The following is a 19,546-nucleotide window of genomic DNA, read 5'->3' as shown; positions in this document are numbered from 1 at the left end:
GAGCATCAGCTGCAGCCTGGTTGTTGTACCCCTTTCTTCAGCACACAGAAGAGCCCTTGGCCAGTACGGCCCTTTTGGTACCGCAGGTTTGTGAGGATGGATGTTTGTACCAAAGATAAAATCTCTAAGATCACAGTTTTACAAACATTTCTCTTGGAAGTAAAGCTAAACAAAATGTTCCCTGATCTCTCCTGTTCTTCACCCCACCCTGCTTGTAGGCACCCTAATACTTGTCTGTTTGGTAGGATGCTTGATTATTCTGATCGGGGCTCTACTCTGAGTTAGGAATCTCTGCCAAAATGTGTGAGGAGGGTTTTGTACAGCCATTGAAAACAGATCATTTCTGCAGTCTGCTTCACCTTGGAGAGTGGCAAACCTGTGTATTGGCACAAACAAGGGATTAAAATGAAGGGCTCAGGGCAAGGTGAATAGAACAAATGAGCTGCTAAGATAGAGAGGTGGTGGCAGGAAGTGCTTAAGTCAGCTTTGCCAACAGGAGAAATACACTGTGGAATCACAGCCTGGATGACTCATAGCTTCTGTTAGTGGTGGTGCTCCTAAATAACGGCTCCACAAGGACACTGGAGTGTCAGAGTCCCACTTAAGTTGATACACTTCATCTTAAATCCTCTAAACAACTAGGCCCTTAAAATAATAGTTATTAAAATTATTATTAAATAACTACTTTTGGTGATCTTATCCTAAAATTACAGATTTAAAAAATGCTGCTTCTGAAGTAAACATTATTGGAGCAAAGTGAAAGGCTGCAATATTAAATAAGAATAAAAAAAGATAATTTATTATTATGTCCTGGATATGTCATAAACAGTTTATTGTTATATCCTTCCAGCTATCACATTTAAAACATAATTGATTCTATGCTTTTTATTGTCATTTCCATTTCTATTTTTAAAGGAGTTTAATTTTTTTTAACAGGATTAAGAATATATAAGAGACAATATACTAAAAAGTGCTGGTCAAATTTTGATGGCAAGCATCCTCATCCCAGCTGTTTATCAGTGCCAAGCAGTCTTAAAGCTTAAAAAAAACAACAAAACAAAAAACCCCCAGAGGACTATTGGTTTTGTTCTATCTGGGATCCAGCTTTTTTAATATATTCCATACTTGAGTATGACTTTTTTGGCTCTCCTCCAGTGCCTCCAGTTTCTTCTTTGAAGCTCAATTTTAATTTTTTTTTTTAAGAATAGTCACAGCCACAGTTTTATGAGCTTCACTTTCTGTGCAATGCATTTCTAAATGAGATCTTGCAGCCTACTTTTCCCTAATAAGGAGACCTAAATGCTGCATCAGTTTTCAGAATTTTAAATGCAAACCTTGTACCTTCCAAACCTAGTTTTTGCAGGTGAAGGAGCTTGTAAAATTTGAATTTGTTTCCAGCTTTAGTGTAATAATAGCTGTGACATCTTAGTGTAGGCACCTTGTCTTGCACTGAGTTCTGCATGTTACCAGTAGGGCTGACAAAATATTCCATCCCTTGGGAGCCTTCAATTCCCCAAGCAGGTTTCAAAAGCAATAGAAGGAGCAGCTTCAGTGCTGACTGGTAATCTCCATATCACATGCCAGACATTTCTGTTGCCTTAAAGGACAGCTGCACCTTTCAGAGGGCAGCAAAGCGGAGTTTGAGCTCAGAACCAGCACACGTTTGTTGGGCACTTGCTGGGACACAAAGTGATGTGCCTGCTCCTCCATTCGAGGCTGATAGAAGCAGTGAAGAAACAGAATTAGAGCTGGGAATGTTTTGTAATCCTATAAATATGCTAATGAGCACCACAGTTGCCTTTTGTCAGCATTTTCCAGTGTGTTTCTGGTTGAACAGCTCTGAAGCGCAGTTGCAGTAGCCAAGCTCTGTGTACTGAATCGGGGCCAGGGAAAGTCAGTGAGCTCTGATTATGCTCTGATCCCTCTGAAATTTTACTTTTCTGGCATAGATAGATAGTCTGAGTAACATGGCAGCATCATTTCACAGCCTTCTTTAGCATATTTATGAAGGAAATATGAAGAAACCAATAAAACACTGTTCCCCTGCTCTGAAAAACAGTGATATGATAAAAGCCTGTCATGTAAATTTAATAATATGATAGCATTGTTCAACATAACCCTGGACCTTTCATCCAGTGAGAGAGAGTGGTGTATGGTACATGCACCTATGTTAGGAACAAGCATTTCCTGGCTTTTGAAGCTCAGATAAAAAATAATTCACAAGATTTTTTTTTTAATCTACATTTTCTTCTTTTTTATTAGAGAGATTTGCTTGCTACCCAGTTCAGAAGGACACATTTCGTGGTTTAATCTATCAGTGTGTACCAAAACAAGTGTACAGACACAGAGAAAATCACTTTATCATGGCTGTACTGAAGTGGGCAGCTAAGATATAAACAATGACTAAATTTGGAGTAGTGGCTTTTTGCCAAATATCTGTATACACATATATACACATTGATTATTTTTTTTCTCCCTCCCCCAGATATTTTAATTGGGTGAAGTTTGCTGGTCTCAGCTGCCTTTACAGTTGACTTCATTGTCAGCTCTCAGATGGCCAATAGGGGTAATTTTACATGGGTGACTGATTTTTTTTTTCTTTCCATAACATGCCCAGTTTCTACAGGCTGTGCTTTCTGCACACTGCTGTATTTCATTGCTTTGTGCCTAATCCAGCCATGTTTGGAGTATGCTTGGTTTGCCTTATATGTTCTTCTTTAATTTTCTTTAATAATTTGAGCTTTAAATAACATTTTATTGTAGTAGCAGGAAGTCCAACAAATACATCTCTGTGGATGTTATTCTGTGTGTTTCATTGCCATTCAAGTAATGTGGCAGAATTCAGGTTAACAAATGAGAAATTTTTTACTAAAAACTGTGTGTTGGAAGACTGCAGAAATTTTCTGTGTAAAATATTTATATTTCGTAATGGTGCTTTATGGGGTTGCAGGTGTTATGGCTGTAATATCTGATATATTAAAAATGCTTTCATTTATGTAAAAATTATCAAAATGGCAGTGAGAAAACTGAAAACTTATTAGTGCTTTGTGACATCTTCCTAATGTTGCTGTTGGAGCACTAAGGGGAGTTTTTCATGTTTTCAGCATACAAGGTCTGACCTAAAGTACACAAACATAGATGGGAATTTTCCTGTTAACATGAGTGGCCTTTGGAACAGGTCCATGTTTGGTTTCCTTCAGTCCAGGCCCACAAACACTCTCACAGACTGCATAAATATTGGTCCTAGGAGAGAGAAAGCTGAGGCAATGCTTTGTGACTTCCAAAATATGTGGCAAGTATGCAGGCACAGGAGGGCTGAGCTGGAGCATTGAAGTGGGCACGTCCTCCCAAGGAGACCCTGCTGAGGCAAGAAATCCACTGTAATTTTCAGGACTGAAGACAAAAGATTCTTGCTCTGCTATTTTTTGGCGTGTTCTCATTACAAAGACTTCTTGCTGTGCTTCCTCTAATTCCTCTGACATTCTGGTTACAAATCACCTGTTCTGCCTCAGTCTCCTCTTGGTTAGGTGGCTCTGCCTCCCCACATAACAACTTTCTCATGTTAGCTCCACACTGCATTGTCTTTTCTTCCTTATAAATAGATAAGCAAGTATATGAATAGTTGGTAGGTGTGTAGCAATTGAATGCATATTGTCACTATGGGAATACAGCCTGAATTCAGTGCCCTTCCCTGTGACTATGAACCCCCAGAGATTATTTTGTCTGTTTTGGAGATAAGAAAATGGAGGGAGTCTTTTCCTTCCTGTTCAGAATTCTTTGAGAATCTTCTGTCCATGAGGAAATCAGATTCATGTCTTCATTAAGAACCTTTTTCAGTGCTTCCTACATTTATTTAATGCAAGTCTGTTTTGTATCTTCTGGGTGTGAAATTCCACTTTCATAATGTCATATGAGCAGTGAATATCTCACAGAATCAAGATCTGTACGAGTTTGCTCAGAAAGCAAGAAACATGTTTTGGGAATTTAACTTTGGTCAGTGTCTGCTTTATGCAGATTTGGTAAAATAAAATACTTAAGAAAAATCTTTTTTTAATGTTCTTTTACAGGTACAACTTATGTTAAGCAATATATATGTATCTCAATAGATATCAGTGTTTCATTTGTGTGCATAATCAAGGACTAAATAAGCAGAATGCAGTCAGTGTACATTGTCCTGTCAGTTTGCATCTTGCAGGCATCCAGCTGTCTTCTGCCACAAACAACAGACTCCTCTTCCCCTCGTTGGCTGCCCAGGGCTGATTGCCTCTGCTCAGACTCTATTTTTATTTGACCTGCAGACAATTGTGTATATTCTCCATTTATTCCTTTAGAACAAACTAGAACCTGGCATGACTTCTGGTCTTTAAAGCTGTGCCATCGAAAGGATTGATATCTGCCAGGGACTGTCATACTAAAAATTAAATCCTGTTCTTGCTTGATTTTTTATATTGTTTTCTCAGTTTTAGGGTTGGATTATAAACTGGACATTTTTATAATTTGAAAATAAAAGCGAAGAAAAGCTAGAGTTTGACCTTGCAGGCTAGGAGAAATCTCAAGTCGTTCTTTGGAGATGTACTTATTCCTAGAGAAAGTTCAGTTCTTTGATAGAACTGCTGTAAAATATGTAGGTCTTCCTGTGATTTTCCCTAAGTTTTGGTTTTCAAAAAGATCTAAAATAGAACAGAGGATGAAAGCCTATCAGGGAAACCAGCCCAGTCCAGCTTCAGATTTTTCAGTCTGATTATACGAAGCTGTTATCTCAGGAAGCCTTGCTTGTCCAGCACTTATGATTTCCCCTGAGCAGGAGAAATGCTAATTAATGTTCACACAGCTAAGACAGTTTAGCTCAATGGAGAGACTGCTTTTTATTTTTGCCTTATTTTGGCTTTTCCAAACAGACCAAGGTTTTACTTCACATTAAAATAAATGTAGGCCAAAACCCAGCTGACATGATGATGAGACCAATTTAGCTGAGTACACAGGCTGAAACAGTGGAGTCAGTGTAGCATTAGATAAGAGCTGGGGCTGTGCTCCAAGTTGAAATGCTCCTGCAGTGAAGACAAGCCCTAAGAGAAAGATGTCAGAGAGCATAGGAAGCTTACTAGGGCAGAGACTAATATGAATGAAATTAAGTGAAAGGAAAATGTAAGCTGTCAAGCCTCCTAGCTTGGGCTGTAATATGCCATAAATAAATTTCCAAAAGATATTGCAGCATTTTAGCCAGAAACATGTAAGACTGAATAAATAAATGGCTTTTTATTGATGGGCTTTGCAGTGTCTTTATAATATAAATACTATAGATCCTGTTCCTGCATGGGCTGTGTCTGTAGGTGGGTGCTGCATCCAAATCCATCATGTTGTGTTCTTCCAAGTCAAGGCTGTGTTCAGTCTGTTTCCCATGCAGGGAGAGTGGCTCTTGGCAGCCATTCTAACGCTGTGCCAAGGCTTCTCTTTAGAACTGGTGTTTTCATGAGTTGCAGTGTTATTATGCTGTAGCTCTTTGGCTGCAAATTACATTTCTCATAAAAGACAGTATAGAAATAAATTTTGTTTTGTCCTTTCCAATGGATGATTTTTTTTATCATTGTGTCTGAGAAATAAATCAACACCCATAGAAAATGGCTTTTGGGAAGCAAGGTTTGATATAGTCTGAGGTTTTGCTAGTGATGGCTGAATTTAATTACTAGCTTGTTCCCATTAAAATTGGTAGCAACAGAATCACCAAAAGTGCTTTCAAGCTACTATATATTTTGGCCAAAAATGGTTGAGTTTACAAGTGTATTACATTTTTTTATCACTAGAGGAAAGTGTACATGGTATCAAAAATAAAATTTCAGCACTTTAAGAACTTGTTTAGACATTTCTAAACATAGGTTCATGCTATGCAGATATAATATTCATTATTTTTCAGCCCCTTTTAATTTAAAGTGACACCATAATGTAAATGAATGTGCTAAGATATGTTTATATTCTGTGTCTTTCATGTAATAAACATTTACATGATAAGTCTGTTCATTGTTGCACACACACACTAAAACCTTTCCAGCTTTACAAATGGCAGGCTGCTTCCCTTGCCCACCTCCCACTCCAAACCTTACCATAATAGGGGCACTTTGAAGAACATGTAGAAGAGTAAGAAAGAGGACTCTGCTTGATGTGCCACTTGTACATTATTGTTTTAAGAAGGAATTCTTGTAGTGTATATAACAACATATTTGTAAAGGAGACATTCTTTGTGCATTTTGTTTTCAGAGCAATAAGAAATTGTGTCTTTCAGGCTCCTGAACAACATTTCTCTTTTTGATAAAATATACTGTTAGGGAAGAAAGTGTTTTACATTTATACGCTGTCTGTTATATTTATTTTTTTTTTTAAGTCCTAGACCACCAGTTCCTCTATCTCTGCTTCTGTCAGAAGAAGAAGCAAGCATACTAATCCAGTCCTTCTGGAGAGGTTATCGGGTAAGAGGAATCTATAATTATTGTGCTTGATGTTGAAAACTGTAGGACTGTGAAGGCCCAAGGGAAAATCCTTACATAAATTTTAAGTAGGGGATACTATAAATAGCTGCTGAGACCCCTATGGTTCATTGGCTTTGGATGTTGCTCTGCCTTATGTCTAGTGACTTCCATTTTTTCACAGGCATTTATGCTGATGTAATCTCACTGTTTTCCTCAACAACAAAAAATCCACAGAAATTCAATTTTCCAAAGTAAAATTAACTGAACAATTTTCTTCCTTTAACTGGAAGTTGCTTTGGGTAGCTCTCAAGGATGGAGTGTTATTTTGCTTCATGCAGGGATATGTGAGTGAGTGTGGAGATGCATGAGGAGGATTGGTGAGGTCTGTTGAGAAACAAAAGCATCCAGAAAGAAAGGACAAGGAATTGAGACCAAGAATGAGACAGGAGATTTATGAGAGGCATGAAGGCTCTTGTTCAAGGAAAAGGGAAAAAAAAATGACAAGCAGATGTTGTAAGGCTCAATAGTAACACAGCACTAGTGCCATTCCAGTTTAAGGGGGAAAAGCAAAGTGCATAAAATAAATACAAAGAAAATTGTCCAATGCTATTATTTTGGAGGGTAACAGCCATGCCAGCCCTAGGATCCTAAATAAATTATTTTGAAAATCCTGAAAAAGTTCTGTCAAATATATATTTTTAAAGTTCTAATACCTTCACACTTCAGGAAGGAATGGACTTGAAATTCAGGTGACTTTGGTGATGAAAAAATGCCTTTGACTTCCTTTATCAAAACTTAAGCTTCTAAGTAGCCTCCAGATATAGCAGCAATTTTGTTGTGATGGACAGTGAGACATCTCTGGATGTCAGGTGTTCTTTAAATAACAATCAGTTTAAAACACTCTCTGTTAAATTCTCTACTATTTTTAACAAGCATGAATATATAAGTGGCTCCTATAATGTGCTGTGCAGCCAAAGACAATGAAATACCTTGAAATGTTCTCCTTGACTGATGGATTTTTGTGACTTTCTGCTTGTTTGTTTCCCATTATTTTTCTTTTTTTGAGCAGAGGCAGCATTGACACTAACATTAATTAGCACTGACAGTATCCCTGCAGGCATCCTTACAGTGGGGGCAGCCATTATCCAATAACAGTTCTGTTTGCTGAACACTGCAAGGTTGCTCAGATATCTTCTGCTTCTCTGAAGCTTCTGAAGGGCAAAATCCTTCCTTGCATAGATGAACTTCAGGATTTTCACACTGGTATTTATCATTCTAAACCAATTCCCAAAAATGAGAGAGAAATTCTAGCTATAAAAGGTAGGAGACATAAAAAATAATTCAGGCTATAAAATTAGCTATTAATGTTTTACCTTATTTGAGGTGAAAGAACATGGGGTTTTAAAAATTAAAAATTGCAATCAGAATATAAAATAAAAACCATTAGTAACAAATTACTACATAGGGCAGTGTGTTATCCTTGGGCTTGCAGATTAAGAGAACACCAAGCTTAAATGGGATTTCATCACATTAATGATAAGTATATTATGAAAAATCACTGAAGAATTCAGATTATTTGCTTTTAAAATAAATAGCTCAGTCAGCTAACACTTATTAATGTTAATAGCTGATAATAACTGAATACTTACAAATAATGCCTTTTTGCATTCTTAAGATATTTTTGTGTCAAAATTTTAAACTATTTTCTAAAGCTTTTCATTAAACCTTGTTTTATAATTCAGAGGATTTAGAATTTTTAAATACTGCTTTTGAAATAAAATTTGACAGAGTGTGATAATACTGGATAATTAAACATGAGCACACAGATAAGGTGACAATAGGATGGAGAGACAGGTACTTCATCCTTGATCTTCTAAGATACATCTTCTATGGACTCATTTTTTGAGGTATTTTCTTGACCATATTGATTCAGGCAGTAGAGTTTATCTAGTTACATAACTCACTGAGCATAAGTCTTCTCTTGATACTTCACTTGTTTCTGCTACCTCCTGTCTGAGCATGCCAGTATCAAAAACACATTGCAAAAAATGCAAAAATGGATCAGGCAATAAAGGCTTTCTATGTAAAGGGGGGGAAAAGTTATAGGTGCAGAATCTTGAGAGCTCTGATAAATAAAGCACGATTAAAACAGTAAATTCATCCTTCTCTGCAGCACATTTCAGAAAAACACTTGTTTAATTGTTGTAGTAATAATTAATGGCTGCCATCAACCAAGCCCTTGCTACAATCTTTCATGCAAAGACATTGATGGGCACTCTGACAATTATTTCAAGTTACATCAAGAACTGAATCCCAGAACAAAAAGCAGTGGAAAACAGAGCTGCTGAGTTCCCTGAGGAGATCACAGAGGGGAGGACATCATCTTGAGAGGGCTCCTTGAGGGCCAGGAGGAGCACTCAAGTAAGACTTGAGACAGCTTTGTCATCAGAATTCTTCCTTTTCCCCTTCCACCATTGTTTTTTATTGAGGTTCCATTCATCTGTCACAGGCCAAGGCAGTATTCAGCTAGGTGTCAATTTTCCAGGCACTTTTCCAGCAAAATATGATATATTTATTCACCCCTCGACTGCAGAATCTTTACTAAGTGCCTTTTTTTTTTTTTAAGGGCTCTTTTTAATCTTTAATATTTGCATAACTATTGCAGACTGACAGAAATTTTTCATTAATAGAATTTCCTCTGATGTCTGTGGTGAACCTTTAGTGTTATCCTTATCTGCTGTGCTACATGTTCTCACCTAGCAGTGAAAGCACGGGGTTTTGGACTAAATCTTGTAATATCTTAGAGTTGAAATTGGGCAGCATTATGTAAATATTCAGTGCTATTTTATACACAGTCTTTGAGCAAAAGCTGAAGATAAAAATGCTCCAGTTTTGCTTTGTATTTCGCAAGGCGTACTTGTACTTTTACTATCACAATATAAAATAAAAACCATTTCAGTTTATAGCTGTTTATATAAAACTTATATCACAGTTTATATTACTCTCCAGCAAGCTGTGGCTACCAGCAAAGGCTTAAACCCAGAAGGTCACACAAATATTCCCTGTTATTTACAGCAAGTGTAGGAGTGAACTCTCCCTTCAAAGTTGAGACCCCTCCAGGGCTTCAGGCAGTGCTGGGCTGCAGGAGAGACTTGTCAGTTGTTTGGACAAGATTCCTGACTCTCTCTTTATTTGCCTGGAGATTTTGCTGCTAAGTCATGGCTTTTTCATCATGCTAGCATTGCACTCTGGTTTCAAAGCAGAAGAACTTTCTAAGGCATTATCAGTAGGCTAAACTGCATTATAACTATGCTGAGCTATAATCTATTAAGCATATTTGGAACTTTTTAATGTATTTTGTTACATTCCTGTCACCTGTTTTACTGCAGGTGGCATATCTGTGTTCTTTTTTCCTTTTCTGGTCACTTTTCTAAAAAGACACTTTGTTCTGGGAGCTCATTTTACTGCTTGGATTTAGTGCTGACTTTGGAGTATTTGAGTACCTGACTCTGCCTTTATCTCAGAACTCTGTATTTCCCTGGGTATTTCACTGCACTGCCACTGTTTTATTTGCTTAGGGAGACTATACAGAATCTACTATACTTGCCTTTTATCTTTTAACTGTTAGGAATTATTGTCTTTATGTTCAATATACAGAGACAACTGTGACCCTGTCATGGGCCAAAATACAGGTATTGCACAGCTGAAGTTGTAAATGGACACATCATGTTTTCAGAAATTTTATATTTAGATATAGAGGTAGGAATTTCTCTATTTCCTTGCCTTTTGCACATCTATCATTTATATGCTTGTGTCCCATAAGCATTTCCTTAACCTTTTCCTGTGCAGATAAACTGACTCCATATAATAAGCAATTATTTGGCTTATAAAAGCATACTTGGCAGCATAAAAGAAAAAATGTCTCTTGCAAGCCTAAAGAATTATCCTGTGTTTGGATTATAAAATATCATAGTATTTGAAAATAGTGTTTGATGGATTTATTAGAACATTATCTTACTTTTTTGTATAGCTTAAGATGTCACTAGTAGCCGTAACTTCTTTAATTTTTAAAATTTCATAGAAACCTTGTAAGAAGCCCTTATAACTTTTATAGAAGATACAACAGAATATATCTATCAGTATAATGGAATATAATATATCAATAAAATGGAATATTATTGGAGCTCTAAGATGTATCTGATCTCAAGTCACTGAGCAAAAGTCCTGTTTTTATTGATCAAGTAACCTTGCACTGTATTTCTGCTCTGCCAGTGCACTGAAACATAGCAAGTTATCTTCTCCTAAGGGGATTGAAAAGTGCTATGGGAGTTCAGCTGCTGTTTATTGCATTCTTAGCTGCAGCACAAAGGAGAAACCCTGGGATTTTGATAAATAATTTAAACTGTTTTCTTCAAGGCTTGGGGTTTCTATAACTAGTGGAAAACTAAGTCATGCTCTTTTGCTCTGTATGTGTCTCAGTAAAGTGGGAGGAAAGCAGAGTGTAATGGAGAAGAGCATATAATAGACTTCAAGTCACAGAGCAAGCTCTTCACCATATCCTGTAAGAATACAATCTATACAATTCTATTTGGAAATTTTCTGGGGAACTAAGTCATTAACTTCCAGCAAGCAAAAATGTGTCCAGGAGAAACTGAACTTATTGCTGCTTGTTTCTACCACGTTTTTCCACTTCAGACTAAATTACTAGGACATTGAACCTTAGAATCATGGAATGGTTTGGGTTGGAAGGGACCTTAAGGATCATCCATTTCCAGCCCTGCTGGATTGCTCAGAGCCCCATCCAACCTGGCCTTGGACACTGCCAGGGATGGTGCAGCCACAGCTGCTCTGAATGCAGTCCTGAAACAGAATGACATTTTTATATGTAACATTTAGGAAAAAAAACCCCAAACTCCAAAAAAGCATTTTTCAAATAACTCTATTGCAATTTGAATATGACCAAGGGAACAATGCCCAGTGTCCAAGGCAATGCTGGCATGTCCCTTTCCACTGCTGTTCAGGACAGGACCTCGTGCACTGGGGGCAGTAATTGTGTGAATGCCAACCATTAATCAAATCCTGCTACAATGAGGGGAAGTAGCAGAGTGGTAAAAGCTGTTGATGTAGCTAGTTCACAATACTAGAAAAATTCAGCTTACATCTAAATGAAATCAAGGCCTTTGACTGTTGTATTTTTTTTTTGGTGGAAGCAGAATTATGCCTTTCACAGGGTGATTGACTGACAAAGAATAGGTACCATGTAATGCTGTCCAATTACTTTAAATAACAGATTAATGGCTCTCCTGTTTGTGAAAATTGTGTGGGTGGGATTGCCAATCAGCCTATTTGCAGCTGATGGCAGGTGTGAATCAGGTTGATGGAATAAATTTTCTTCTGCATGACCCTTCAGGCTCCTCTTCTGCTCTATTATTTTGGTCAGTGGGCTGCTTTTATAGTGTTATGCTTTTCTAAAGGCACTAATACCCTTCAGCATAAGGCTTTAAATTTTAATTAACTCAGAGAATTATCATCTTACTGCAATCTCATTCCCAGGAGTCCTTGGTAATCAAAGTGATCCCCTAATAGACATATTTATGTTTTCAATTGGATTTGTCAATTATGTGGATTTTATTTCTGTGTAAGCTGAAAACTGTAAACCTCTGGGATTTTGCTTTTACCTTGGGCCCAGCAAAGAGGATGGCTCTCACATATTTTCCCTGCCACAGCCTTGGCAAAAAATTGTAATCCTCATCCTGGAAAATACAAAAGTATCTAATTTTAGTTTTCCTTTCTGACTCCCCTTTCACAGGTTCGTTGTGATAGTGAAATACAAGAGCTTCGTCGGTGGCAAAAGAAGCTGAGAGAGGAGAGGTACATTAATGAGGTGGTGAGAAAATTCTGGGCTAAACAGGAAGCCAAAGGTAAGTTGATTAAATTGTGGGGTTTTTTGGTTGGTTGGTTGGCTGGTTTGTTTGTTTTTTACATTGTGTTGAATTTTTATACTTTGAGTTCCCTAAAACATAGGCCACACAGTAGGACACTGACCTTGAGAGAGAAGGTAATGTCTGGTGGGAACACTTGGCTGTTTCCTTACAGTCAATACTTACTCTACTTGAGTTGCCTGTGCAGCTGAAAGTGGCAATGAAAAATACAATATAGGGCCTAAATTCAGTATTTTTGGAAAACTATGACAATTTGCTGGCACAGTATTTTCTAGGGCAGGATTAGACACCTACCAGCTATTCATCATGTAAAGCTGATTGTTACCAGATGGGTTGTAGTACATCTTTCTGGACTGTGGGATTTCTATCTGGTAGATGTTCTATTGGCATTTTCCTGTAGTTATTTACAGCAGAATTTAGTCTGTACAGTTCTAAAAAAAAAAAAAAACAAAAACCAAACCCAAACAACCTAAAAATTTGCCAAGGGAAATAAAGCCAGATTGCTTCTGGCACTGTAATGTGTTATTTTTTGTCCTGTTTGTGGACAAAGCTTTACTGACAGGGCCAAGTTACCATTCACTTAAGCACACAAATCATCATCATCATCAAATGATCATTATTTGCTCAGCCTCTTTGTCTGCTCATGCAGGAGTCCCTGTGCATTTTCCCAGCCTCTGAGGCTGACTGAGCCCTGATCATGCAGGGAGTGCCCTCCACAGCCTGGCAGGGCTGAGGAGGAGTGAGGGTGTTCAGCTGTGGAGTTCAGGTGCAGAAGAGAGGGGAGTGATGTGGTGCAGTCAGCTCTGTGTGCCCTCCTGGCTGATGGCACTGTCACTGCTGGGCTCTCATGGCCAATCTTTGCCCTGAACTAAGGAGAGTGACAAGTTTGGGTGATAGGAGTTTGTTACAAAGCCTCTATAGATTCTTCAAACATTTATTTATATTTATGTTGCAGTTTTAATCTATGAAATATCAGGTTTTATTTACCAGTCCTTGAAATTGCCTAAGGGGTATTTTAGAGCTGAAAATAATTAATTATGAGGAACAAAGTCATGCATCACAACAGGAAAAAACTGTTTATATGTCACTGTATATATGGGGTGTTCATATGCAGTAAGGGAAGTAGAATTCTTGGTTTTAGTAGCTTAGACCTAGAAGATTAAATAATGTAGTAACAGTCCAAAAAAATGATGAAAAGATAAAATCAGTGAGACATTGTCTTCCAGCAGACTTGATTGACATAGAAAGAAAATTTTGGCAGAGCAACCAGTTTTCTTCAAGTGGGATTTCATAGCCTCTCTACTAAAATTTATTATGAGTTGGTAAAAAAATTGTAGGCATCTTTTTTTTTTAAAAGAAAACACAGATATATCTGGCTTTAAGTATCTGAAAACAGTGAATTCAAATTTCCTATTCTACAATTATTCTCATTATAAATTTAAAACATAAAAGTAATACATGTTTAATTCTGCCAGTGTTAATTGTTGGAAAATTGCATTACTGGAGATAATGGTAGAGGTTGACCTTGCAGGCTTGCTAATGCCTTTTAAGAGATTGCAATTTAATGTTTGTGGCTTGGACTCTGTTTTCAATTTGTTAATATTTTTATCATCTCATCAAGGCACATTTTTTCACACATTCCATTGTCCATGATACCAGCAAAAGCTAGGGATGCATGTTTCCCACTTCTAAGAAACAAACCTTTATATTCACCACACACCAGTGTGGAAAAGGATGAATATGATACTACATGATTACACAGTCATAGTTTGCAGTCCTCATGCATCTAAAATCTTAAAGGAGAAAAGTGCAAGTTCATTTTCAGAGGACAAGGTGAACCCATTCTCAGAATGCTGCAGAAAAATAGGGGCTAAGGGTGGACTATGTCATTTGACAGTTGAATTGATTAAAAAACTCCTGTGTCTGAAGAAATTTAATCTTCCTATAAACTATACTTAAGTTGTTTTGGAGACTTATGTAGTGATAAGACTTCCTTTGCCAATTGTTTCAAAAGGAAAAACAAATTTCCTTTTAATCACTCTCACAGAGCTTTCCTGTCATCAAATCATTTATTTTAGGACTCTAGGACACACAGCTGTTTCATCACATCAAAGAAAGTTGCAAAATTACCCCTTTTCATTTTTTCTTTCTTCAACCAGTATAAGTTTATATTGCTAATATCACATCAGCTTTCAATATTATCACACTGTTTCTATAATTTCTTAACTGAGCTCTGCTAAGTTAATTTAAGAGTATCCCCACATCAAATAGCCTTGGGGCCCAGACAGATGGCTATTTCAAACAGCTGTACTAGTTGGAGAAGTTACTGTCCAGGGGTTTTCATTATCAATCTCAGCTGTGATGCCATAATTCATTTTGTTAGTGCTCCAGCTGCTCTTTTTTCTGCTCTTATTATCCTGCTGTTTATTAGTGTCATTAAACCCTATTTCACTGTAAAGTCAGCAAGGTTAGTTTAACTGCTTTCACCAGTGAATCCATCCAACCCAGCTGACTTTGTGCTGAAGTGGATTGTGAACACTCACATAATAATGAGTAGCAGAACACAACTACTTTTTAACCTTGTCTCTCTAAGCATTTCGTTCAACTGAATTAATTAATTCAGTTAATTCAATTAATCCCCTTTAATTAAACCACTGAACTCTTGTGTCAAGCAGACAAAGCATTTATTGTTACTAAAACCTCAGATATCAGAAACAAAGCATTAAGATTCATGGTCAAAAAAGAAAAAGTAGTATTTTTAAGTAGATACAGAATTTTATTATGAAATTAACCACATTAGGAAAAATAATGAAGGATCTCTTTAATTTGTATATAACTCTGTTTATTAGATGCTGTAAACAGTGTTGAATCTAACTGTAGGGGATGAATGGTGAGCTGCCAAATAGCTTTTAGAAAATGATGACTCGAGCAGTAATGTGATTCTATTGACACTACTAGAAAGATCAGCATACCTTCCATGGAAATATCAGCCAAAGACTCAGTGAATGTGAGCTAACAGGCAGAGCCTGCTTTGTTGGGATTTGCAGCACAATGAAACCTTATTGCAAGGGTCTGATCTAGGTAAAAACATAATTTCATGAAAATGTGTTTGTGTGTGATACTTAAAAAAAGATAGTAAGAAGATAAGTACACCAGAATGAAACACTTCTGGAGGGTCTTTCTCCAGCTGAGACCAAAAGTCTCATTTTTATGGAGTGATCCAGCCAGTTGCCCATGAAAGAGGCAGCCCTGTTCTGCCTTGGCCAGGGCTGCTGCTGCCATGCTGCCCTTCCTTGGCAGGGGCACTGCTGGCTCCAGGGAGGCTCCTCTGCTCTGCTCTGCTGCCCCTTTTCTGCTGGCTCAGCCTGACACAGCCCCAGCCTGCAGTGACACAGCCCCAGCCTGCAGTGACACAGCCCCTGCCTGCAGTGACACAGCCCCAGCCTGCAGTGACACAGCCCCTGCCAGCAGAGCAGCGATCAGGGCAGCAGAGGTGCCCCTCTGCCATGGCCACTCGGTGTCACAGGAGCTGCTGTCCCTGGAAGCCACACTGTGGTGTGTGGGGGTGCCTCATGCCACCCACTGATTCACCCCAGCATGAGAAACTTTGCTGTTTGTTCCTGTGAAGTTCTTCAGTCTTCCCTCAGTCCATCTTTTATACTTTTTATTATTAGTATTGCAAAGTGCTCTAGGATACAAAGTGTGAAAACTGCATGAAAATTACTTTGTGCATTAATAGCACCTTGCAGGACTGTTGACCTCTTTTAATGCATGGTCTGGCAAAATTTCTGTTTGAGTGCAAAGAAAAGTGTGTTTCCTTCAGCATGTATCCAGGATCATAAAGCTAGAGCATTCTTGGCTGACATTTTATTTGCTATACTGCTCCACTGCTGTGTAAAATTACATTCCACAAAATGGTCTATATATCCTTACTCTGAACAATTTCAGACTGAAAATGTAGAGATAAGTATAACACTTAAGACTCAGTTTAGTGACTCACAGCTTTAGACTTGAAGGGAGGAGGAATTTTCTCTAATGTAGCACAGCTGATGGGATAAATTTGTTCCACAATTTCTTACAGAATTAAAAAATTTCTACAGAAAATGCAGTTAATTAAAACTCAACCTCCAGAGAATGTGAGTGAATAACAGATTTTGGTTCTGAGCACCCTTTTGTGCAGATTTAGTACGGATGGGACAGCACTGGAAATGAACGTGTCTGTCCTACAATGAAAGGAATTTGAAAAAGATTTAAACTTTTTAATGAAAATACCAAAATCTTCATCACTTGTGTGACCAAACACTGCTGACACTCTGTTCCAGTGGTTACTCCTCTGCTGTTGGAAAGAGCATTGCTGCTGTTACACAAACTGTACTTCTTGTGCTTCCCTGCATAAAATTTGTGAAATTTTATTTTAGAAATCAGTATTCTTAGGGAAAATAGTAAAAGAGGAAGTATTCCTGGGTTTATGGCAATACCAATTGTGACCCTATTAGCTGGCAGGTCTTATAAATCAACCATAGCCTGGGCTTTGCAAGGCACTTGTGTAAGAGAGGGCACAGTGTGTGGAAAATGTACTTAAATCAAAATAAGGCAGAAAGTAATCTTCACAGCAGGTGAGGAGGGTTATTTCCAGATACAGGAGGGAATATTCTTTTACATTCTATTCAATTTCCAAGCTGTATTTTTCCTTTGGCAGTAGGAGTTATTACTTACCTACCTGGAGAGATTTAAAAAATACTTCTTTCATGGCAATAATCTTTTCCCTTGGGAAGATGCATCCAGCAATTCTCTGAAGAACTCAAAATGGAGGTGGTCTGGAAAATCCTTGCAAATATGAATGAGATGCAAGGGAGAACAGGCTGAATATTTCTGGTGCTAGAGCAGGAACAGATGCACAGTGTCAAGAAAAAAAGAAATGCAGTCACTCACTCCTGCTGCAGCTGTGCTGCCTCCACCTGAGCCATGAGGAAGGATTCAAAAGCTTAGTAAAACTGAGTTAACCTGAACAGGAGAGATCCAGTCTGCATTCTTTTGAAGGATGCCTGTATGCAATCATATCACACTAAAGCAGAATTAATTGGAGAAGAGAAAAATGTTACATTCAGAACTCAGGAAAAAAAAATGGCTACACTGTGAAATTTCTTTAAATTCCTTCCATAAACATCCTTATTATTGGGGCCATAAATGAGGTTACAGCCACATGCATGTTTGTAGGACTGAGTCGTTTCCCAAAGAAAATATTGAGAAGAGGATATATTTATAAATGGGAAATCTTACACTAGGCTTAAGATAATATTTAAAATTACTGCAGGTAATAGTGTTGGATTAAGAAAAGGCATAGTCTGAATAGCTAATGGATTTCATAAAGACTGCATCTCTGTGGTTTATTTAGGAAAATTCAGCCCTGTAAAATGTAAGGAATTAATCAGTTTTATGTGAGAGTTTCTTTTTTTCCCCGCTGTTTTCACCAAGGGTGGTTGAAATAATTGAGGAAGATTTTAAACAAAATAATTTGTTTCTAATTTCATTGGCCCTCCTTTTACTGCAGCTGTAATTCTTTAATTAATCTCATAATGGAATTCTTGTAAATGATGATCTCCTCATATTCTATGGTTTTACACTTTTAATCTGCTATGTTATATAACAGATTTATATACACACATATATATATAAAAAGATCTTATATGCTGAATGTGTTTTTTTCTAATAATTTGGTTTCAAACTAAGCTTTATAAACAGGTTAAAAGTGGAAGGCTGCTTGCTGTCACTAGGACACTGCACTTAAAATAATTTCACTCTCCTTTTTTTAAAAAACATTAATGTATTTACAGGTATTTGGTTTTTTCTTTCTGAAAGCAAAAGTGCTGCAGTCAAAATTGTTTTAAAGGGAGGCATATATATGATTGCTTTTGATTTAAAAGCATGTATAAAATTCAACTTACGTAGAAGAAGACCTTAAATTTTCCTTTTTTTTTAAGAGGAAAAAAAAAAGAAAATCAAAGAACAAAGCAGTACCAAAGGCAGAGTATGTGCTGGTGGTTTTCATCAAGCTTAATTCAAAATGCTTGAGATGTTTCTGAAAGTTTAATCTTGGCACTAACAGCTGAGAATGTAGTGATAAAAGTCATAAGACTCATGATACAGAATCCCAATTTATTAGTCCACACCCTGGACTCAGACATCTTTGAAAATTTATAAAGATTACAGTAACATTTAATTTCTGAAACTACGTTGGGAATGTTTGAAAAAATAAAAAGGCAAGATGATCATTTAGATAAACTGCAGCACGTGGTCTTCTGAGCTGTGCTCACACAGGCACAGCAGCGGGCCTGTGAGCACAAGTCTGAACTAATCCTCCAGTACCAAAGCTGTATTTTCACTCATCACTCTGCAGTTGTTAATAATCATTTGTAATGGAAAAAAAGGAAAATTGCAATTTGGTGATTTTCCTGTGCTTATATAAACATATTTTTTGTTTGTTCTTTTTTTTTTTTTTAAGAGAGGAGAAATTCTTCATGGGTTCTGCAACCTTCTTCCTTTTTCTGCTGTTAACCTTAAAAGTGAAAAACATTGGAGCATTTTTATTAAAATACTGTTGGTGTTTTTTGTAAGCCATTTAGATAAGCAAACCCCAAATTTCTATTTATGACTATGGGATGTGGAGAAAAGGCTGTCACCAGCTGAAAAATAAAGCCTCCAAATAGTCCTGCAGCAAAACAAGATTTGAGACTCTTGGTTAAAAAAAGGAAGGGTGGAAGTGGGGCAGGAAGAGAAGGACCAGGAGCTGTTAGTGGAGTGCTGAAATAGGATTCAGGGAGTACAAAGAAGAGTCTGACAGATTGCAGAACCCAGGAGCTGCTCACCCTGGCTCCCTTGGAGCCCTCCCTGTGGCACCAGTGTGCTTTCTTACCTGATGCTTTGTTTTAGTCTGCTCAAGAGTTTAAATTTGGTAACTTCACAGAACCTGTCACATTTTGGAAGTTGGAATCATGTCAGAAATCAGAGGGGCTAATGGGGATAAATGCAGTTTTCATGAAGCTGCCCAGCAAATCTGGAGTTATGGGTTTCTGCCCGTGTTGGTTTCTGCCTGTAAATCCCCAAATGCTTTTAGCTGAGGACCTGCCACTCTGGGATCATTTC

At 37.5% G+C, this 19,546-nt stretch overlaps 1 protein-coding gene across 1 annotated transcript in view; it reads left to right on the top strand.

The window, feature by feature from the left end:
• Positions 1–19,546, top strand: part of IQCK (IQ motif containing K) — a gene marked incomplete at both ends in the record, with an annotated part of 34,150 nt that overhangs the window by 10,153 nt on the left and 4,451 nt on the right. The window contains 2 exon segments of the mRNA XM_084216590.1: positions 6,377–6,461; positions 12,271–12,382. Coding sequence (XP_084072716.1) covers positions 6,377–6,461; positions 12,271–12,382 — 197 coding nt within the window.

This window comes from Fringilla coelebs (genome assembly GCF_963513975.1).
Source record: "Fringilla coelebs genome assembly, chromosome: 16".
Taxonomy (NCBI): domain Eukaryota; kingdom Metazoa; phylum Chordata; class Aves; order Passeriformes; family Fringillidae; genus Fringilla; species Fringilla coelebs.
This window is presented reverse-complemented; position numbering and strand designations above follow the sequence as displayed.